At 40.4% G+C, this 18,019-nt stretch overlaps 2 protein-coding genes across 6 annotated transcripts in view; both read left to right on the forward strand.

The window, feature by feature from the left end:
- Positions 1 to 18,019, forward strand: part of NLN (neurolysin) — a 104,437-nt gene that overhangs the window by 71,859 nt on the left and 14,559 nt on the right. For all 5 annotated transcript variants that reach the window (XM_026019526.2, XM_072750051.1, XM_072750048.1 and 2 more), the window contains 3 exons: positions 7,928 to 8,114; positions 8,441 to 8,569; positions 9,818 to 9,954. In XM_026019526.2, coding sequence (XP_025875311.1) covers positions 7,928 to 8,114; positions 8,441 to 8,569; positions 9,818 to 9,954 — 453 coding nt within the window. The remainder of the gene's footprint in view (positions 1 to 7,927; positions 8,115 to 8,440; positions 8,570 to 9,817; positions 9,955 to 18,019) is intronic.
- The window catches only part of ERBIN (erbb2 interacting protein), a 220,639-nt gene that overhangs the window by 71,785 nt on the left and 130,835 nt on the right, over positions 1 to 18,019 (forward strand). The gene's annotated exons all lie outside the window — the stretch shown is intronic.

Below are 18,019 nucleotides of genomic sequence, written 5' to 3' on the forward strand. Positions count from 1 at the left end.
ATAATCAGTACTTTTGTCTCAAAAGTAATAGGCACAGAACCACCTCCTTGCAGCCTTATAATAATTTCAAAATCTTTTGTATTAAGTAACCTGGGTGGTAGTGAATAAGGAGTTTTAATAGCTTCTATGTTTAGTAACACTTCTGACTTCTCTGAGAAATACATAGTGAATTTAAAATTTGCCGTTTGGGAGCACCTGGGTGGCTCAGTCAGTTAAGTCTGACTCTAGGTTTTGGCTCAGGTTAATGATCTGAGGGGTTAGATCGAACCCCACATCACGCTCCGTGCTGGGCAAGAAGCCTGCTTAAGATTCTCTCTCTCTCTCTCTCTCTCTCTCTCTCTCTCTCTCTCTGTCAAGAAAAAAATTCTCTCTCTTCCTCTCCTTCTCTCTCTCTCTAATTTAAACAAATAATAATAATTTTGCCATACACATCCACTAGATTGATTTTAAGATATGGCAGCTCAGTGTTTGGGTCCCCCACTTTGGCATTGTGCAAGTTTGATGACCCGAAGAGCTCGTTGGAGCTTGTCATAGTAATATTTAAATGTGACTGCAGGAACTTCCAGTTTTCAAACATGAATGTGTACTAGTTCAATATGTCTCCTATTTCATCATTCAGGAGATGAGTTTCTTATATTTTCTTGTGTTAGTACTATGGGGTATATAATTTTGAAGATAACAATCAAGAGATGGTATCTCTAGTATCTCTTCCTGTTTCTTGGCTTTATTGTGGTTTGGGCTCTCAGTAATCACTGGCCTTTTGAACTAGGTAGGCTAGAAAAGAAAAGTAATGCTTCTTAACAGCTGCCATAATGATGTCATTGGTCTGCACATTAGGAGTAATGAGTTTTAGACTGTTAAATATCATTATTGTAAAGCAACATAGGGGGTGCCTGGGTAGCTAAGCATCCAACTCTTGATTTTGGCTCAGATGGTGATCTCATGGTTATGAGATCAGATCCTCATCAGACCCTCACTCTGCTCAGAGTGGAGACTACTTGAGATTCTGTCCCCCTCTGCCTCCTACTCCTGTGTGTGTGTTGTGCTTGCTTGCTCTCTCTCTCTCTCTCTCTCTCTCCCCTCCCCCAATCTCTAAAAAATAAAATAAATAAGTCTTAAAGCATCATAGAATCACAATAAAGCCTTATCAATTAAAAGTGAGAAGGATGGAAGGGCAGAAAAACTTCAAATTTTGTAATTCCAAATAATGTTTTAATTTGGTCAAAAGACTAATAGAGAGCCTCTTGTCTTGCAAATAAACCCTGTGGGGCAGAGGCCAGGCAGGCACCCTAGTGTTAGGATAAGAACACTGCCTTAGGGGTGCCTGGATGGCTCAGTCAGTTGAGCGTCCAACTCTTGGTTTCATCTCAGGTCCTGATCTTTGGGTCGTGAGATCAAGTCCCAGCATGGGGCTCTGTGCTTGGGAGGGAGGTTACTTGGGATTCTCTCCCTACCCCACCTCCCAGCTTGTACATACAAGTTCTCTCTCGCTCTCATAAATAAATCTTTTTTTAAAAAATCACCGTATTAAAAATCATCCATGTACTTGAGAGCCTGACTATGTGACTGAGCAAGTTATTAAACCTTCTTGAGCCATTTCATTTTTCTTGTTCATAAATGAGGACAACAGTTCTCATACCTGTTTCCCTGGATGCCTGTAAGATTATTAATAATGTATGAAAGGTACTTGGGAAAGCATTAAGTACCATATGTATTTGAAGTATTCTAACTGTATTTACACATAATTCAAGCTTCGGGGATCACTACATAGCACACGTCATAATTTTAGAGAAGGGGAAAAGTGGCCACAAGGCAAAGTACCTTTGTTTCAGTTTAAGAAATTCACAAACACCTACCCTCAGTAGATTTTTGGGTGAAGATCTTTGGAAGGTGATTAGAAACCATCTGATTTAGGGGTGCCTGGCTGGAATAGTGCTTAAGCCTCCAGCTCTTGTCTTCGGCTCACGTCATAATCTCAGGTTCATGACGGGAGCCCTGCCTTAGGCTCCACACTCAACGTGGAGTCTGTTTGGGACTCTCTCTCTCCCCCTCTCCCTGCCCTTCCCGTTCATGTGCACTCTCTTTCTCTCACTCAAATAAGTAAGTCTGAGGGAGGGAGGAACGATCAGGTTTGTGTTTGTCTTTCTGTTGTTTTAATGTTTATTGCCCATTTGGAAATTTGATTCCTGAAGCTAGAGCAGAATGAGCAGTTTCAAGTATTGCAATGGTGGGAAAAGAGTTGAAAAGAATATGGGTTTGTTTGATCTTCAGTATTAATACTGAAAAATAGATCCTTGAAGGAAGCCAAGGACAAGCACGATCAGACCAGCCAAGACCATACCTGGTTAGGCAAACTGGGCAGGCTAAGAACAATAATAGCAGCCAAGATTTAGTGAGCACTGACCATGTGCCAGACACTATAATCAGTGCCTCACATCCATTAATGAATTTTATCCTCACAGTATTCCCTGAATAGGGAATATGGCCTCTCCTATTAAACTGTTACCCACCCCCCCATTTCCAAGTAGAGAAAACCGAGATTCAAGAAGGTTGAATGGCTTGTCCCCGATCTGATGGTCATGCTCCTCACCAGTCTGCTACCTGTAACCACTGTTCTCAGTCCCCGCCCTGGAGACAACAGTGCATCATGTGGCCAGAATTTGATCTCCCAAGTATGTATTCCTGTCGGATAGATCTTTTTCTCCTTAGCTTCTTAAATGACATTCTCTCTAAGTCAACCACAAGTAAGCATGTGTGGAATGAGTTTATCTAGTTCCACATTTCCCTCTGTATAAGGTGACCTTTCAGTGTTAGTCCTAAAGTACAGTAAACACTTATCAACAACTTTGTGGCCTCTGCTCCCTACCCCCAGCCCTGCACAGTTAGAGATTCCATCATCAGTATTAGAAGCGATGTCTTTCAGGATCCCATTTTTGTTATTCTATTTATTTGTTTTTGTTTTATTAAAGATTTTATATATTTGTTCACGAGAGACACACACAGAGAGAGAGAGAGAGAGAGGCAGAGACACAGGCAGAGGGAGAAGCAGGCTCCCTGCGGGGAGCCTGATACGGGACTCAATCCCAGGACCCCAGGATCATGACCTGACCTGAAAGCAGACATTCAACCACTGAGCCACCCAGGTCTCTGTATCACTGTATTTATTTGTGTGCTTATTTATATATATGAGTGTGTGTGTGTGTGTGTGTGTGTGTATAGAGACAGACACGTGTCTACAAAAGAAATGCTTAATGTCAGCTCAGGTCATGATCTGAGTGTCATGAGATCAAGCACCAGCCTCAGGCTCCATGGTGGGTGTAGAGCCTGCTTAAGTTCTCTCTCTTTCTCTCTGCCCCTTCCCCCTATCCTACCATCGCCACCAGCCCCCCACCCAGCCCCCATTCACACTTGTGTGCTCTTTCCCCTTTCTTAAAAAAAAAAAAAAAAAGATGCAGTATTTAGGACCTCTACGGATTATGTCTTTTGAATCATGGTGGTGATACTGATCTGCTGAACTATAGGGCTGCTGTGAAGATTAATAAGCAAGTCAGCAAAGTGTTATTCAGGGTATCTTTATTACTATTATTACTTCCATTGATGGGTAGGTGTATGTGAAGTTAAAAGTGTGAACTTTAACCCTCTATTTGTGTCAGAGTCTGGGAAACAGTGGCACTTGTCTTTTTTTAATGGTTTGTTACATAAACTTCTGCACCATCCCTGGTTTTAGGGGTAAGTCATGCAGGTCAGGATCTGGAATGACTGTGAGGAAATCTGTAGGGGATCACCTCAGACAGCCAGAGTCCATTCAACCTGGGGCCTTTTCTTTTTCTAAACACAGTACACTTACTGATTTCAGCGACTTCTTTTCCTTTGAGCTGGAATTTGGTATCGCGAACATAAAACTTTAGTTGCAACCCCTAAAAGCATCCAGCCACTTAATTAGAACAGTCATCCGTAAGACTTTGGTTTTTAAATACACCAGAAGCTCACAGACGTTTGAGCTTTAATTTATATAATTTTGTTCCAGCTCTTGCTGTGTTGTCTGAATTCTTTATAGCATCAAGTGATCTGTTGTAAAAATCTGTAATAGTGTGTATTTTAGGTATTCCGTTGTCTGTTTAAAAGGGTAATAATGAAAAATCTCATGGTTTTAACTAACATTCTTCCTCCCAAGAAATTAAAATCAAACAGAAATCTAAGTTTACATTGTCTTCTAGGCTTTTATTGTCAAAACATTTCTTGCAATGATAATGCTCTAAAACCTTTCGAAGTGTCACCTACAAAGTGATTCGTTAATCATGTTATTTTGTGTTCATTTCACGATGCTCTGCTTTATCTGGGAAGTATATTAACATCAATAGTTACTATAGCCTGTAAGCTACTATTTATTCGACACCTTCAAATTGTTCTTACTGAAAACCATATAAAGGGCTTTATAGGGCTCTTTGGAATGTGCGCTTTAAAACTAGGGGTGGAAAAAAAAATAAAACTAAGGGTGGTGTTTGCTGACTGGTCAGCAGTGAGTAAATAATTCAGCAGCCGTGCTGTTCTGAGTGTCAGACCCCCAGCGGGCTACTAGATGCTAAGACTTGCTCAGGGTTCCTTTGTTGACTCATACAGTGGCTGACCATGGATGCCTTTCTTTTTAGAAGCAATTCAGTTGTTTGCTGGAAATAGAGCTTTTGAATTTCATAGGATCTTTGTCCTCCTCATTTGAAAAATATTTAAATGATACTGCTCAAAGGGCACACAGAGAAACAGCGTGACTGACTTTCTGACTTTCGGGAAATTAGTAAGCAAGCCGTAGGGCTATTTTTAGCTTTTACTCCTTGCAAACATTTCCTTTTGTTCTTTAGGAGACATTGTTGATCTGTTCATTCATGTGCTATGCTTTCTCCCCCACCACCCGATGACTTTGGACAGAATAAGCCTTCTCTTCTCTACTCTGAATGACATAACTGCATTACTTTTTATTTTGTTCAGTTTTAACTCATGAGTTTCTCATTTGTTCATGTTTTTCTAGGTTCTGAAATACCACCAGCACCACCACCTCCAAACACACACACATTTTGTTGTTACTTGGGGCTGCTTTGCACCCTTATCTGCAAATGCTGACTGAAAAAATATTCACACAAGCAGAATATACAAAATGTACATTTTTGTCGAAATACCGCGGAGTGGTAGCTGATGGTATGATTTATTTGCCTTTATTTGGTCTGTTAGTACTTCTTTAAAAACTATAATCATTAGAAAATCATGCAGTTACTCTTACAGAATCCCAAGTGCAGGAGAGGTGCTTACAAAGGCCGTCCTTCACAGCAAGGCTCATGTTTGATCCTTGAAACATCTTCCAGTATGTAGAGGAAGTAGGATTCTTAAAGAAGCACAACTGAAACCTAAGTTTTGCTCTTCTTATGAAGGCAAGTTTGATATAAGACTTTTCTACTTTAGGGAAGCCTGGGTGGTTCAGTGGTTGAGCATCTGCCTCTGACCCAGGGCCTGATCCTGGAGTCCCGGGATTGAGTCCCGCATCAGGCTCCCTGAAGGGAGCCTGCTTCTCCCTCTGCCTAGGTCTCTTCCTCTCTTTCTCTCTGTGTCTCTCACGAATAAATAAATAAAATCTAAAAAAAAAAAAAAGATTTTTCTACTTTAGATAATATCTAGGATTTAGCCACTTTGTAATATCATAATTTGACCTTTTATGTTTTTGATTTTTCTATAACATAGGCATTATAGCAATTGTGCTTAAAACCATGGGTTCTGGAATCAGACCACCTGGTTTCAAACCCTAGATCTCCTATCAATCTCAGTATGTTTCAATTTCCTTATCTCCAAACAGAGATAACAGTATGTACTTCATATAATCATTTTAGAATTTGAATCAGATAATTCATATAAAGGGCCTAGCATAATGTCTGATGTGGTAAAGTCTCAATGGATTTCCACTGTTATGATTATTGCATCAAAGTGTTTTATCTAAATGTAGGATGTTTGTTGTTTTAGAAGATATCAGAAAGAGGCAAAATATTCAGTTTTCTGGAACCCTTGCCTCTTCCCTATAACAATTTTTTTTTTTAGGATGTCCTCAAACACAGGTGGCCTAATTCCAGCGCCTAGTGAATTTCCTTCCCTTTGGCCCTGCAGTATTTGCAGCTCCTCATATCTAGAATCAGCGCAATTATAATAGGAAGTCAAGCAAAACATTTTTTTGCATAAAGAGAGGAAGGCAGAATGTGAAATGGCGTTGACATCTGCGCTTCTGCCCTGGGCCAAAAGCAGAATCAGTTCTTTGCTGCTGATTCGGCATCCCATCTGCCGCCTCCCCCAGCACTTAAGCCCTTCTTCTTTTCCTTTCCCTGCAGAACCCCGGGGATGATGAAGTCAGGGAGGGACTGAGGAGGGAAACAGGACAGAGAGGTTCAGGGAAAAACAACACAGTGATAACCCCCATTCTGCAGGCGACCCAGTTGTTTTCATGCTAACTCTCCTCTGCCCGTGTCAGTTTTACTGAAGTTCTGTGGAAGGTGTGCAGGTTCCCCTCTTTCTGATCAAGAGCTTTCCTGACATATGATTCAATAGTTCACTAAACTTCACTTTTTTTTTTTTCTTTCAGATTTTATTTATTTATTTGAAAGAGAGAGAGAGAGAGAGAGAGCGCTCCCCCCAAGCAGGGGGAGCAACATAGGGAGAGGAGAAACCGACTGCCTGAGCAGCTGAGCAGGATCCTGGGATCATGACCTGAACCAAAGGCAGACCCTTAACCACTGAGTCACCCAGGCATTCCTAAACTTCCCTTTTAAAAAAAAAAAAAAAATTTTTTTTTTAACTCTTAGCCTATACCCTCAGAATAAGTCCTTTATTTTTATAAGGGATGCTTTAACTTCTGAGTATATCCTTTGTCTAGGAAACTATAGCTGCATTTCACTGCCCCCACTTGCCAGCTGACCCACAGCTCTAACTCCCGCTGAAATGGCTTCTTGTGTTAAGGTAACCTCTTCTATCCTGAGAGGTACAACTAGGCTTTCTACAACACCATTACCTTAGAAATAACTTATTTAAAGTTTAGAACACAAAACATAACACACATGGAAAGGATATCTGTCTGCAATGTTGTAATTTAACTCTGATTTTGATGAAAACTTGAGGAGTTAAATAATAGAGTGATGAGTGCCCCAGAAAGGGACTTATCGAATAAATAAAAGGAAGCAAACGGAAAAGAGAAGTAGGGGGAAATTGTCCTAAATATATTCATTTTCAATGGAAAATTTTTTAAATATTTTTACTTACAAAGCTTAAGGCTAGTTTTAACTCAGACTGATTTTTTTTTCAGTTACGTTTCCTGATGATTATTCCAAGTTTGTCTATGATTCAAAAGCATGAAATATTCATTTAAATGAACATAGAGTACTTGGAGGGTTATTTTTCAGGCAGCTTGGCTACTGTGTTTTGTTTTCATTTGAATTTGAAGTTATCCTAACCCTTTATTCAAAGAGGCAGCTGACTCTGATTCTGACCTGAGTTTTAGAGATTCCTTTTTTTTCTTTAAGATTTCATTTGTTTATTTGACAGAGAGAATGTGCATAAGCAGGGGGAACAGCAGGCAAAAGGAAAGGGAGAAGTAGGCTCCCTGCTGAGCAAGGAGCCTGGCATGGGGCTCAATCCCAGGACCCTGGGGTCATGACCTGAACTGAAGGCAGGCACTTAACTGACTGAGCCACCCAGGCACCTCCCCTTTTTTTCTAATAATTATTTAAGTAATCTCTCTACCCTCTTTGGGGCTCAAACTTAGAATCCCAAGATCAAGAGTCACGTGCTCTACCAACTGAGCCAGCCAGGTGCCCAGCTCTTAGAGTCCTAATTATAATGCATCACATAAGTAGTTTTTATTCAGTGCTTAAATAAAAAGACCTCTGTGTTCACTTTCTAGACTGATTTTGCACGATTTAGCGGAACAAATGTGGAAACCGACTTTGTAGAGGTGCCATCACAAATGCTTGAGAACTGGGTATGGGACATGGATTCCCTCCGAAGATTGTCAAAACATTATAAAGATGGAAGCCCTATCATGGATGATCTGCTTGAAAAACTTGTTGATTCCAGACTGGTCAACACAGGTATGACTTGTAATTTTAGAAAATGAAAATTTGTTAGAATTGCTTAAGAGGGAATTGCCGACATGTTCTTCTATAGAACTTATTTCCCCTTTAATAATCCTAGTGCTCTTAAAGTGCTATTATGGCGGGGGAGAAGACTGCTAAATATACGGGATTGTGCCCAAGAAGAAAAAAATCTGTCTCCTTTTAAATCTTAAGTGAGTTACCTCGCTCCCACTCTGTAGTATGTACTACAGGCATCAGTTTTTGAAATCTTTGATCCTATGATATTAGAACACATAGTTCTCTTTTCTCCAAAACATGCCCAAACATTCTTATGTTAATAGGTCTTCTGACCTTACGTCAGATTGTTTTGAGCAAAGTTGATCAGTCTCTCCATACCAACACATCGCTGGACGCCGCAAGTGAATATGCCAAATACTGCACAGAGGTTTTAGGTGTTGCAGCCACCCCAGGTATGTGAGTACCAAGACTTGAATTAATTTTTTTCTGTCCCACACACGGTAAAGTCCTACAGCACTGCTAGGGAAGGCCGAGATTGTCAGGAAGTTTACCTGATGTAATTTGTTTCTGATTTCTATAATCAGGCAGTGACTTTCAGATAAGCTTACTATGTTCGTATGAGTTATCCTGTCCAAATATGCTTAAAGGAAAGGTGGCTCCAGCTTTCAGCATTTTGGTGTAATCATGCATGAGCAATTGGCCTCCACCCCAAAGCAGAGAAAGCTATTCACGTTTGGCAGCTCCCACCTGGCTCCTCCCTCCATATACGTACCAGGACTTCCCAGTGATTCCACTAAGAAATTGGCAGAAGGGGGCAGTTTTAGAGAGAAGCACAAACCTTGCTTCTGATTTTGGTTCTGAGATCAGTTAAGGCAGTTTTAACTAGCACTTTCTAACCCTATATTTATGATATTCATGTGTGTGGGTGGGTAGGTGCACACACGTGTGTTCACATTTATATATTTACATATTTTAAGCCAACAGGTAGTTGTTCGTGTACACATAGTTGGTAGGGTGATTTTTCTTCTCTGTAAAAGTCGTTATTTAAATAAATCCGTCAACATTAATAGTGATGATAAAGATCAGAAGAGTTCATTGAGTCCATCCCAGATCCCCACTTACTTTTGCAGATCTCTTTATAGCAGACCAAAGGACAACTCTGTGCCTGAGGCCACTTTGACAAAATCCTTTTTAAAAGTAGCCGTAGAGGTAGATTGAATTGGTAAAAATTTTTAGGTTTTTAAACCTAAACTTTTTTTAGGTTTTTAAATAATTCTTTTTCAGTAATTATGAACCTAAAATAAGTGCCGTTCTGACAAATTTTAGATATAAAGAGGTGTGACGAAGGGTAGGTTTACTATTAGAGTATCTGTAAGATACATATGCATCTAAGGGATAAGAAAGGACTGAGTAGTTCTGAAACACTGAGCTATCTGATGGGTGTGGACAAAGCCTCTGAAACTATTGTTAGGCATTCCAAAGCTTAAGGCCGAAACCAGCTCAAGGTTGAGTCATCATAGCAGAGAAGTTTGTAAACATCTTGGCCGAGGGCACATGTGAATCCAGGGAGTACTACAGGTAGGATCCTGCTTGTCTCCTCTCCCCAGTGCCTGTACTCCCCCTAGGGAAACCTTAGGCAGCTGATAACCTGATAATTAACACTGGCCATCACATTGATTGAAATGTATCTTTCTTTAAAGGCACAAATATGCCAGCTACTTTTGGACATTTGGCAGGGGGATATGATGGCCAATATTATGGATACCTTTGGAGTGAAGTATTTTCCATGGACATGTTTTACAGCTGTTTTAAAAAAGAAGGAATAATGAATCCAGAGGTATTGTATTTTCTTTTCTCCTTTTTGTTAATTTTGCAATTGCCTCCCTCCCCTTTAATTCCTAGTGTAAAGTACTTATTACATGTAGATTTTAGAAGAGATTCGGTAACAGCTTTCAACTTTAAAGTCTTGCATCTTTTCAAATCATACATCATTAAGTTGCAGTGCACAAGTGATTAACTCTAATTCTATAAGTTTAAAAAAAACCTACTACATTTTCTTGCTTATTAACATTCCAATATATTGCATAATTAAAATTCAAAGCTTTGTTTATGCACTTGAGCATTTATAGCAGCTAGTTTTGACATGTGCTGAACCATGTTTTAGTTTTATAGGACGTTGGGAAAGAAAGGTAAACTCCTTCCTGATAGAAATGATCTACATAGGTTTTGATATTCTCTACACAGTTTCTTTATACATTTTCTGCGTGAGGTACCCTTTCTCTGTGGCTGGCCTACCCCACCTACTACATAGTCTGTAACCCAAATGCCTCTAAGTAATTCAAGCTGCTTTATTAACCTGAGCCATTCCTTTCTGTGTATAGTAAATTGACTGCCAGGTGGCTACCAGCCAAACCTTCCTGAGTTACAGGCCCCCAGTCTCCACTCTTGTTGAAGACTCAGCTGTCGGATTATTTCTAGGGCTGATGCATTTTCCAGTATGCTTTCTATTCTGTTTGATTCAGAAATGAGAAGAACAAATTCTCAAAATCAGGCTCTCTGTACTTATTTTAGCTAACCAATTTGTTCCCTTATACTTTGTTTCTGGATTGCATAGTGCTCCACACATAGATACTGAAATACATGGCTGTCGTTTAGACCACCATCCCCCCCAAGCTCACCCCGCACCCCCGCCAAAACACTTTCAGGGCACTTACAGTCTATACACTAGCCTTTCTAATCACTCCATCTTCCATCCCACCCTACCCAGGCTCTTAGGTCACTGTAGGTCTCCTTCCATTCCCTAGCCCACCTATTACAATGGTCAACCACTGACTATTATAAATACCTTGACTTCTGCATGACCTTCGGCTAAGTGCCCAGAGCCCTGGATTTCTCCACCAGCGCACTTGGAGATGGTGCCCTTGGGATTCAAAGCTTTCTGGGGAAGATTGTGTGACTCCATTAACATGCCCCACTACAAAGTCATGCTATCCAACCTGTCTGGACCCCCAGTGTTACTCTGCTGTCTTCCTCCACCTCCCTTATTGCGTTCCCCGGAGTCTCTTAATACCTCTCTCCTCTCCTCTAAGAAAAGTAAGGGCATCAAGACTGAGCACTTCATCTTTTTATTCTCTTTCTATACCTCAGTACTTATCTTCTTTCCTCCATTGTCTCAGCAATGTCTCTAATACCAAGCCTTACTGGTTTACCATCTCGGGGAAAAAAACGGGTAATTGCTACTGACTCTGATAACCCTGTTGCTACTATTCGGTTGTTCTTCCTTTACAGCCTAATTTCTTGCTCTAAGAAACAGTCTTGGCCAACTTCTGTTACCTGGCTTTTTTTTTTTTTTTTTAAGATTTTATTTATTTATTCATGAGAGACACAGAGAGAGGCAGAGACACAGGCAGAGGGAGAAGCAGGCTCCCTGTGGGGAGCCCAATGTGGGACTCACTCCTAGGACCCCAGGATCATGACCTGAGCTGAAGGCAGATGCTCAACTACTGAGCCACCCAGGTGCCCCTGTTCCGCTTTTGCCTCCATCAACTAAACTGGAAATTACTCTCCAGTTAACCATTGATGAGCCATTGGCCAACTTGCAAAGGCCCTCACCTGCCATTTCTTTTTTTTTTTTTAATTTCCTTCTTATTATTCCTCTTCTTGTGTATAGTCCTTTCCTTAGCCATCAAATCCCTTCCTTACTTCCCAGAAGACTCCTTGTGTGTCCCCATAGGTCTTTGCACCTTCACAAATTTTATTCATTCTGTTTTTTCCACCTAAAACATGTGCCTTCCTTGTCTATGCCTCTTAAAAATTTTACCATTCTTAAAGGCCCTACTCAAATGGCTACTCACTTATGAAATGTTCCAGATCATTTAAACCAAAAGTGTCCTTTCCATATTTTGAAGAGCAGAATGGATTTGGGCATGAGGGAAGGGCTTCAACAGCTTTTTTCTTATGTCTGGAGTGTTTAATACACAGAACAAAAAAAGTCGGGTCATAAAATATTTTGTACCATCGAATATAAATTTTTATTTTAAGGTGTGTTTAGAAAAAGTACATCAAAATGTTCATTCTTAGCTTCAGGTAATGACTTTATGAGTGATTATTCAATATTTTTCTGTGTTTTTTTTATGGAGCTTTTCCTTATTTTTACATAAAGCATGCATTATTGTAGAAATGGGAAAACAATGATTAAAGAGATACAAGGTCTAGTTATATAAAGGTCAATTATGACCTGTTACTGGCTTTTACTAGTGGGTGAGGCTTCCTGGCATAAGTACTACAGTACCTTTTTCAATTACTCTTCCTCATCCACCTCCTCTGTGCTTCCACTCCCACAGCCACATCTCCAGTACCCTCCACTGTCACCTCTTCTCTTCCACCTGTCAAGGTAACAGCCAAAGTACTGATCCCAGTGGACCACAAGGAACTTGCAAGTCCAGCAGATCAATCCCTGCCCTTATGCTTCTATGTACTTCCTTTTATTCTCAAGCTTCACAGCTTGGTAGGCAGCCAGACTACTTTTAATTTAGAACAGGGACCTGGGTTGATCCTGGAGAAAGCAAAATTCCCAACAACTTGGAATTTTTGCCTTGTAATGTTAAAAACAGTTTTCAGTTTTGCTATAATTCTGGATATGACATCACTGTGTGTTACTCATTTTATGCCATGAAACTGACTTTATTTAATCCTTTCCTATCAAATACTCTGGGATATCATGTCATTTCTTGCTCCACTGCTGTCACAACAGTAGTGAATCTGGTTCCAGCAACTAAGGGGAATCCCTCCACACCCTACCTTCACACTATTCACTGCAGTGGCAGATACTAGAACAGCTTTTTAAATAGCCTTTTTGTTCCATCTTACAGTGTACTGTTTGGTTTTGTTTGCTTTAATTTTTTTTTTAATTTTTGCTAATGTTTGCTTTAAAGTGATACCTCCTTGGGGCCCTTATGTTGGCCTTCAGCTCCGATCATAATCCTAGGGTACTGAGATCAAGCTCTACATCAGGTTCCTTGCTCTTCAGGGAGTCCACTACTCTCCCTCTGCCCTGTCCCATCACTCGTACTCTTTGTCTCTCTGTCTCAAATGAATAAGTAAAATCTTAAGAAAAAAATAAAAATAAAGTAATATCTGATTTATAAAATTCAAATACCCACTTATTAAAAGTTAATACTTTGAGGCAGTAATCCCATTCTACAAAAAACATCAGTCATTATTACAGGTATGTTGTGATGAAAAGGAAGAATTTTTTAAAAGTAAGTTTGTTTATTATAATCTCTACAGCCAGCATGGGGCTTGAACTCACAACCTTGATCAAGAGTTGCATGCTTCTCCAACTGAGCCAGCCAGGTGCCCTGAAAGAATTTTTATAGTATAAGGAAATACTGAATTTGATCTGAAGTCATGGGTATCAGAGCAATCACAATATATCATACAGTCTGTGTTGTCTCAAAGCCCTCAACCCTCCCAACTATGTTTTGTTTTTTTCCTCATCATTGAATTCTGCTATATTTTCTAGATTTACAAAGTTTTCAGCAGAAAGGAACCAGTTATTATTGCCCGGCACAGTGAGTTAAAAAGACTTTCCCAAAGCCATTATAAAAATTCTGGAAAAATAAGAATACAAAATAGACTCTAGAAACTCTCAGTATGAAACCACAACAAAAGCAAGAAACAAATGACAAGACACTGTGAAAGGAAAGAGAATTAGACTCCCTTAGAATTCTTAATAAGCATCACAATTGAGTACATATTGGTGTCACTGGAGTTGACATCTAATAAGACAGGTTAATTTCACCAGTAAGTATTTGAATCATTCTGAGAAGATAGTGGTGTGGCCCTTCAAGGAATCAGTGCCTACTATGCTTAGTCCCCAGACTCTAGAGAGGCTGAGGACTAACTAGATCACATACTGTTGACATTAGCAGTCCTGTCATTGATAACAACAAAAGAACAAGGGACACCTGGGTGACTCAGCGATTGAATGTCTGCCTTTGGCTCAGGTCGTGATCCCCGGGGTCCTGGGATCGAGTCCTACATCAGGCTCCCCACAGGAAGCCTGATTCTCCCTCTGCCTGTGTCTCTGCCTCTCTCTGTGTCTCTCATAAATAAATAAATAGAATCTTTTAAAAACAAAAACAAAAGAACATCTCCAGACCTTCTCACTATAACCTCTTGCTTGTCCAAGAAACATTCCAAACCTTAGCAAGCAGAACTGTAGAAAGTGCCTTACTCACTGGGAAAACAATAAAAGGAAGTATAAAGCTTTTCTTTTGTTTTTGGGTTTTTTTTTTTTTTTAAGTAATCTGTACACCCAGTGTGAGACTCGAACTCACAACCAAGATCAAGAGTCAGATGCTCTACCAACTGAGTTAGCCAGGTGCCCCAAACCTATAGCCTTCCAAATACCAAGGGTAGCAATAGCATATTTTATGGTACACTGGTTTCATTCTGCTTTGAGGGCTCTATCAAAGTATTAGAATTGGCCACTTACCTATAATAGCCACAAGTTTGCTCCCTCTGGCTTTATTTGTGATTTTCTAATTTCTTCATTGTAAATAGATAGACCGTCTTAACTATATAATTAGTTAAATATATTCTAAAGACTTTGTTTCTGGTAGAATATGGAGACGTTTCATTATCAGACATCTCTTTTCCTTCTCCAACTGATCTCTTAAATAGCTATGGAAGGGAGCTGCTTGGGAATAACACTTTTGCACAGCAAGCTCTAGGGGCTCTTTGAAGATATCTTTAAGGTCACCAAATGTAGTTTCAAAATACAGCAGCTAATCATAGGGTTGGAAAAAAATGGGGGCATTTTAACTAGGGCCATTTCTTTTTATAAGGCAACTTCATTGTGGGAAAATTTCCTAAGAGGTAGTAGACATTGTGGATTCAAAGACAATTATATTATTAAGCTAGAATTATCTTCCAACTCTTTTGCATTTAGAGAAATTGCTAACCTTTGTTTTTTCTGTCAGTGGAGAAGAACTAAAATCAAGTGTCACTGTATTTCAATCTGTAATGCCGTAAGGAAGGAGCTAGATCTCCACATGCCATAACAGACAGAAACCTGACAAATTTGGGGTTAACATGCGAAAGAATTGCCTGACAGAGAATGTGTAATATAAAGCTCAGTGTTCCAGTGCTCTTCCATCAGAAGTCTAGGCCCAGTTCTTTCTATAATGTGTTGCTAAGGGAGAATATGAAATTTCCTCTCCTGCAGGTCCTTACAAACGGATTAAATTCTGCTTCAGCTCTCCTGATACACCACCCCAAAGCTGATTTCTCTTACATTGCAGCCTTTTCAAACAGACTTAGATTTTGCCTGATTTAAGGATAAAGGAAGGAAATGGGATTGATTTCCAACTTCTTGCATATTTACAAGGCCAGACCTTCTAAGTCTTGAATCCCAACCAACTGGAAGCAGTTTTTCCGTCTTTGTGTTCTTAACAGCCCTTCTTTGCATTTCTCCTTAAACCCTAATAATCTGTTTTGTTAATTGTCTATTCCTTTATCTCACCCCCTAGATCATAAGGCCCTAAGGAGCTGTTTTATTCATTTTTGCGTGTCATCTGCTTCAAAACTGTTCTATTTAATTATGGTGGTGGTCCTCCCCGTCTGCCTCCCCTTCCCCCAGTGCATGCTACTGCCCAGGCTGGTTGTTTTGTTTTGTTTTTCTCTGCTCTCCCTCCCCATAAATAAAGATCTGTCTGTCTACCCTCACAAACTGAAACATTGCTTAAGGTTTCCAGAAGGCCTCTTCTAATGAAGCGAAGATTCCTACCCACTCTTCTTGTTCCATCTCCTTGACTACCAGCACCAATCTTTGACTCTCTTCCTTTTTCTTTGTTGTTGTCCAAGGTATTATTTTTCCACCCACGATCTCCCCACCCTCATAGAAAACAAAGGGTGTGCTGTTGAGAAGGAGTTCACAGATGGGCCGTGGAAGGGAAGGTTTCAAAGTCCACTTTAAAAGCTGGTCAGGGAGCCTGTTGGGTGCCTGGTCATCATCCCCTGTGCTCAGGTGGATGCCCTTTGCCCTGATGCGTGTTACTCAGTGTAGGAAGGAGACAGCAACAGGAAGGAGAGGGTCGGAAGGCAGTAGAAGCATGTGCTGTCTCACAGATGCCGGAGATAGCAGGAGACCCAGGCTGTTGGCCATTTACATATTCTCATTACTGATAGATGATGGCACCCTTCCTTCAGGTCATTATATTGTTCTTAGAATATTACCTCAAGGGTTCCTAGGGGGCTCAGTCGGTTGAGCATCCAACTCTTGATTTTGGCTGGGGTCATGGGATCGAGCTGCAGGTTGGGTTCCCTGCTAAGGGGGGTTCTGCTTCTCTCCTTCTCCCTCTGCCCCTACTCCCTACTGTGCTCTCTCCCTCAAATAGATGAATAAATCTCTGAAAAATAAGGGTACATATTCTTAGATAAAATGAGTGCCTTGTCTCTGACTTAATATTCATACTGAATTAGAGTCTCTCTCTTCTTAATAACGGAGATGAAGTCTCGTACTTTTTTTTAGCTTTATTAGGAGACAGAATGAACTTTAAGGAGATCCCAGACCCGGAATGCATCTGTGTTCCTGCTCTGTACATGAGACACTGAACATAGCAGCAGTGTGAGAGGGGCAGAAATGAGAGGAGGGATGCACGACCATTGAGGATTGCTGAGTGCCCCCCCCCCCCGGATGCCATGTGGTACACTAGGGAGTGGGTAATGTACCGAAATCATCCTTAACTCCCCATCAGCTAAACGAGGGGGGCATATTCGTACTTGATAGGTAAAGGAAACCAAGGCCCACGGTCCCAGAGCCGAGGCTGAAGCCAAGATTCAGATTTGGCCCTGACTCCCAACACCCTGACCTTGCTTTAGAAAACATCACTGTTAGAGAGGACTTGCACAGTTGCCAATAGATACACTCTAATCTTCCAGGATTAAAAACCGCACAGGTGACTAATGTGATTTACCTTCTGGAATAGTTAATAGAAGCTCAGCGTACTATGTGCAGATCCTCCTGAAGGATTTTTTTCAACATGAAAAATCTCCATGGTTGTCTTAGAACTTTTCTTTCTGCTTTCCTCTCAGTTCAAGTTTCTTTATTATGTAAACAAAGTAGAACAATTTAGGGCAAAGACTCCTTCCACCTGTGGCATATGTCTCCCAGACGTGTTCTCTCACCCAGAGAGCTGGTACCTTCCAAAAACACTAAAATTCACTTAACTTTCTTTCTTTCTTTCTTTCTTTCTTTTTTTTTTTTTAAGAAAAGCAAGATCCTATTACCAAAATGACTCTTAAACTGTTCTCCAAACTTCATTGTGAAGGAAATGAAACTATTAAAAGACCATTGCTCTGTAATTCAGGAAATTGAATCAACTTGTTTGGAGCTGTAAGCAGGGCAGGGCTGGAACTGTGCTGAACCGGGTACCGTGAGTCGGAACAGTACCCAGCTCCATGGGGGCTTTACTGTTCAGAGGAGCCCGGAGCTGCCTCTTCCCAGTACCCAGCAGTTCCTCAAGGGCCTACTCTTCTTTGCTACCTAAAACCACAGTTCCCTGTACAGATGAGACTGTTTTGGTACCAGCATTGAAGGAGATTTCTTTTTTTTACCCTACCTAGATTTTCATGACGTTCCTATATTTGTGGAATGAAACATTTCTTTTTAATAAGTAAAAGAGTCTCAGATCCTAAGCATTAAGAATTTCTGCAGGTAAATATTAATTATGGAGTTTGGATGATGGGTACATGGGTTTCATTATACTGTTGTCTCAGTTATTAGCATATATTTACATCTTTTTCCATTAACGATTAAAATATTTTTACAATTCTGCAGATGAACTTAATTCACGTTTTCCACGTTCTTCCCATATTGCTACCCCCAGAGAGCGTTG

Source organism: Vulpes vulpes, chromosome 2 (assembly GCF_048418805.1).
Source record: "Vulpes vulpes isolate BD-2025 chromosome 2, VulVul3, whole genome shotgun sequence".
Lineage (NCBI taxonomy): Eukaryota > Metazoa > Chordata > Mammalia > Carnivora > Canidae > Vulpes > Vulpes vulpes.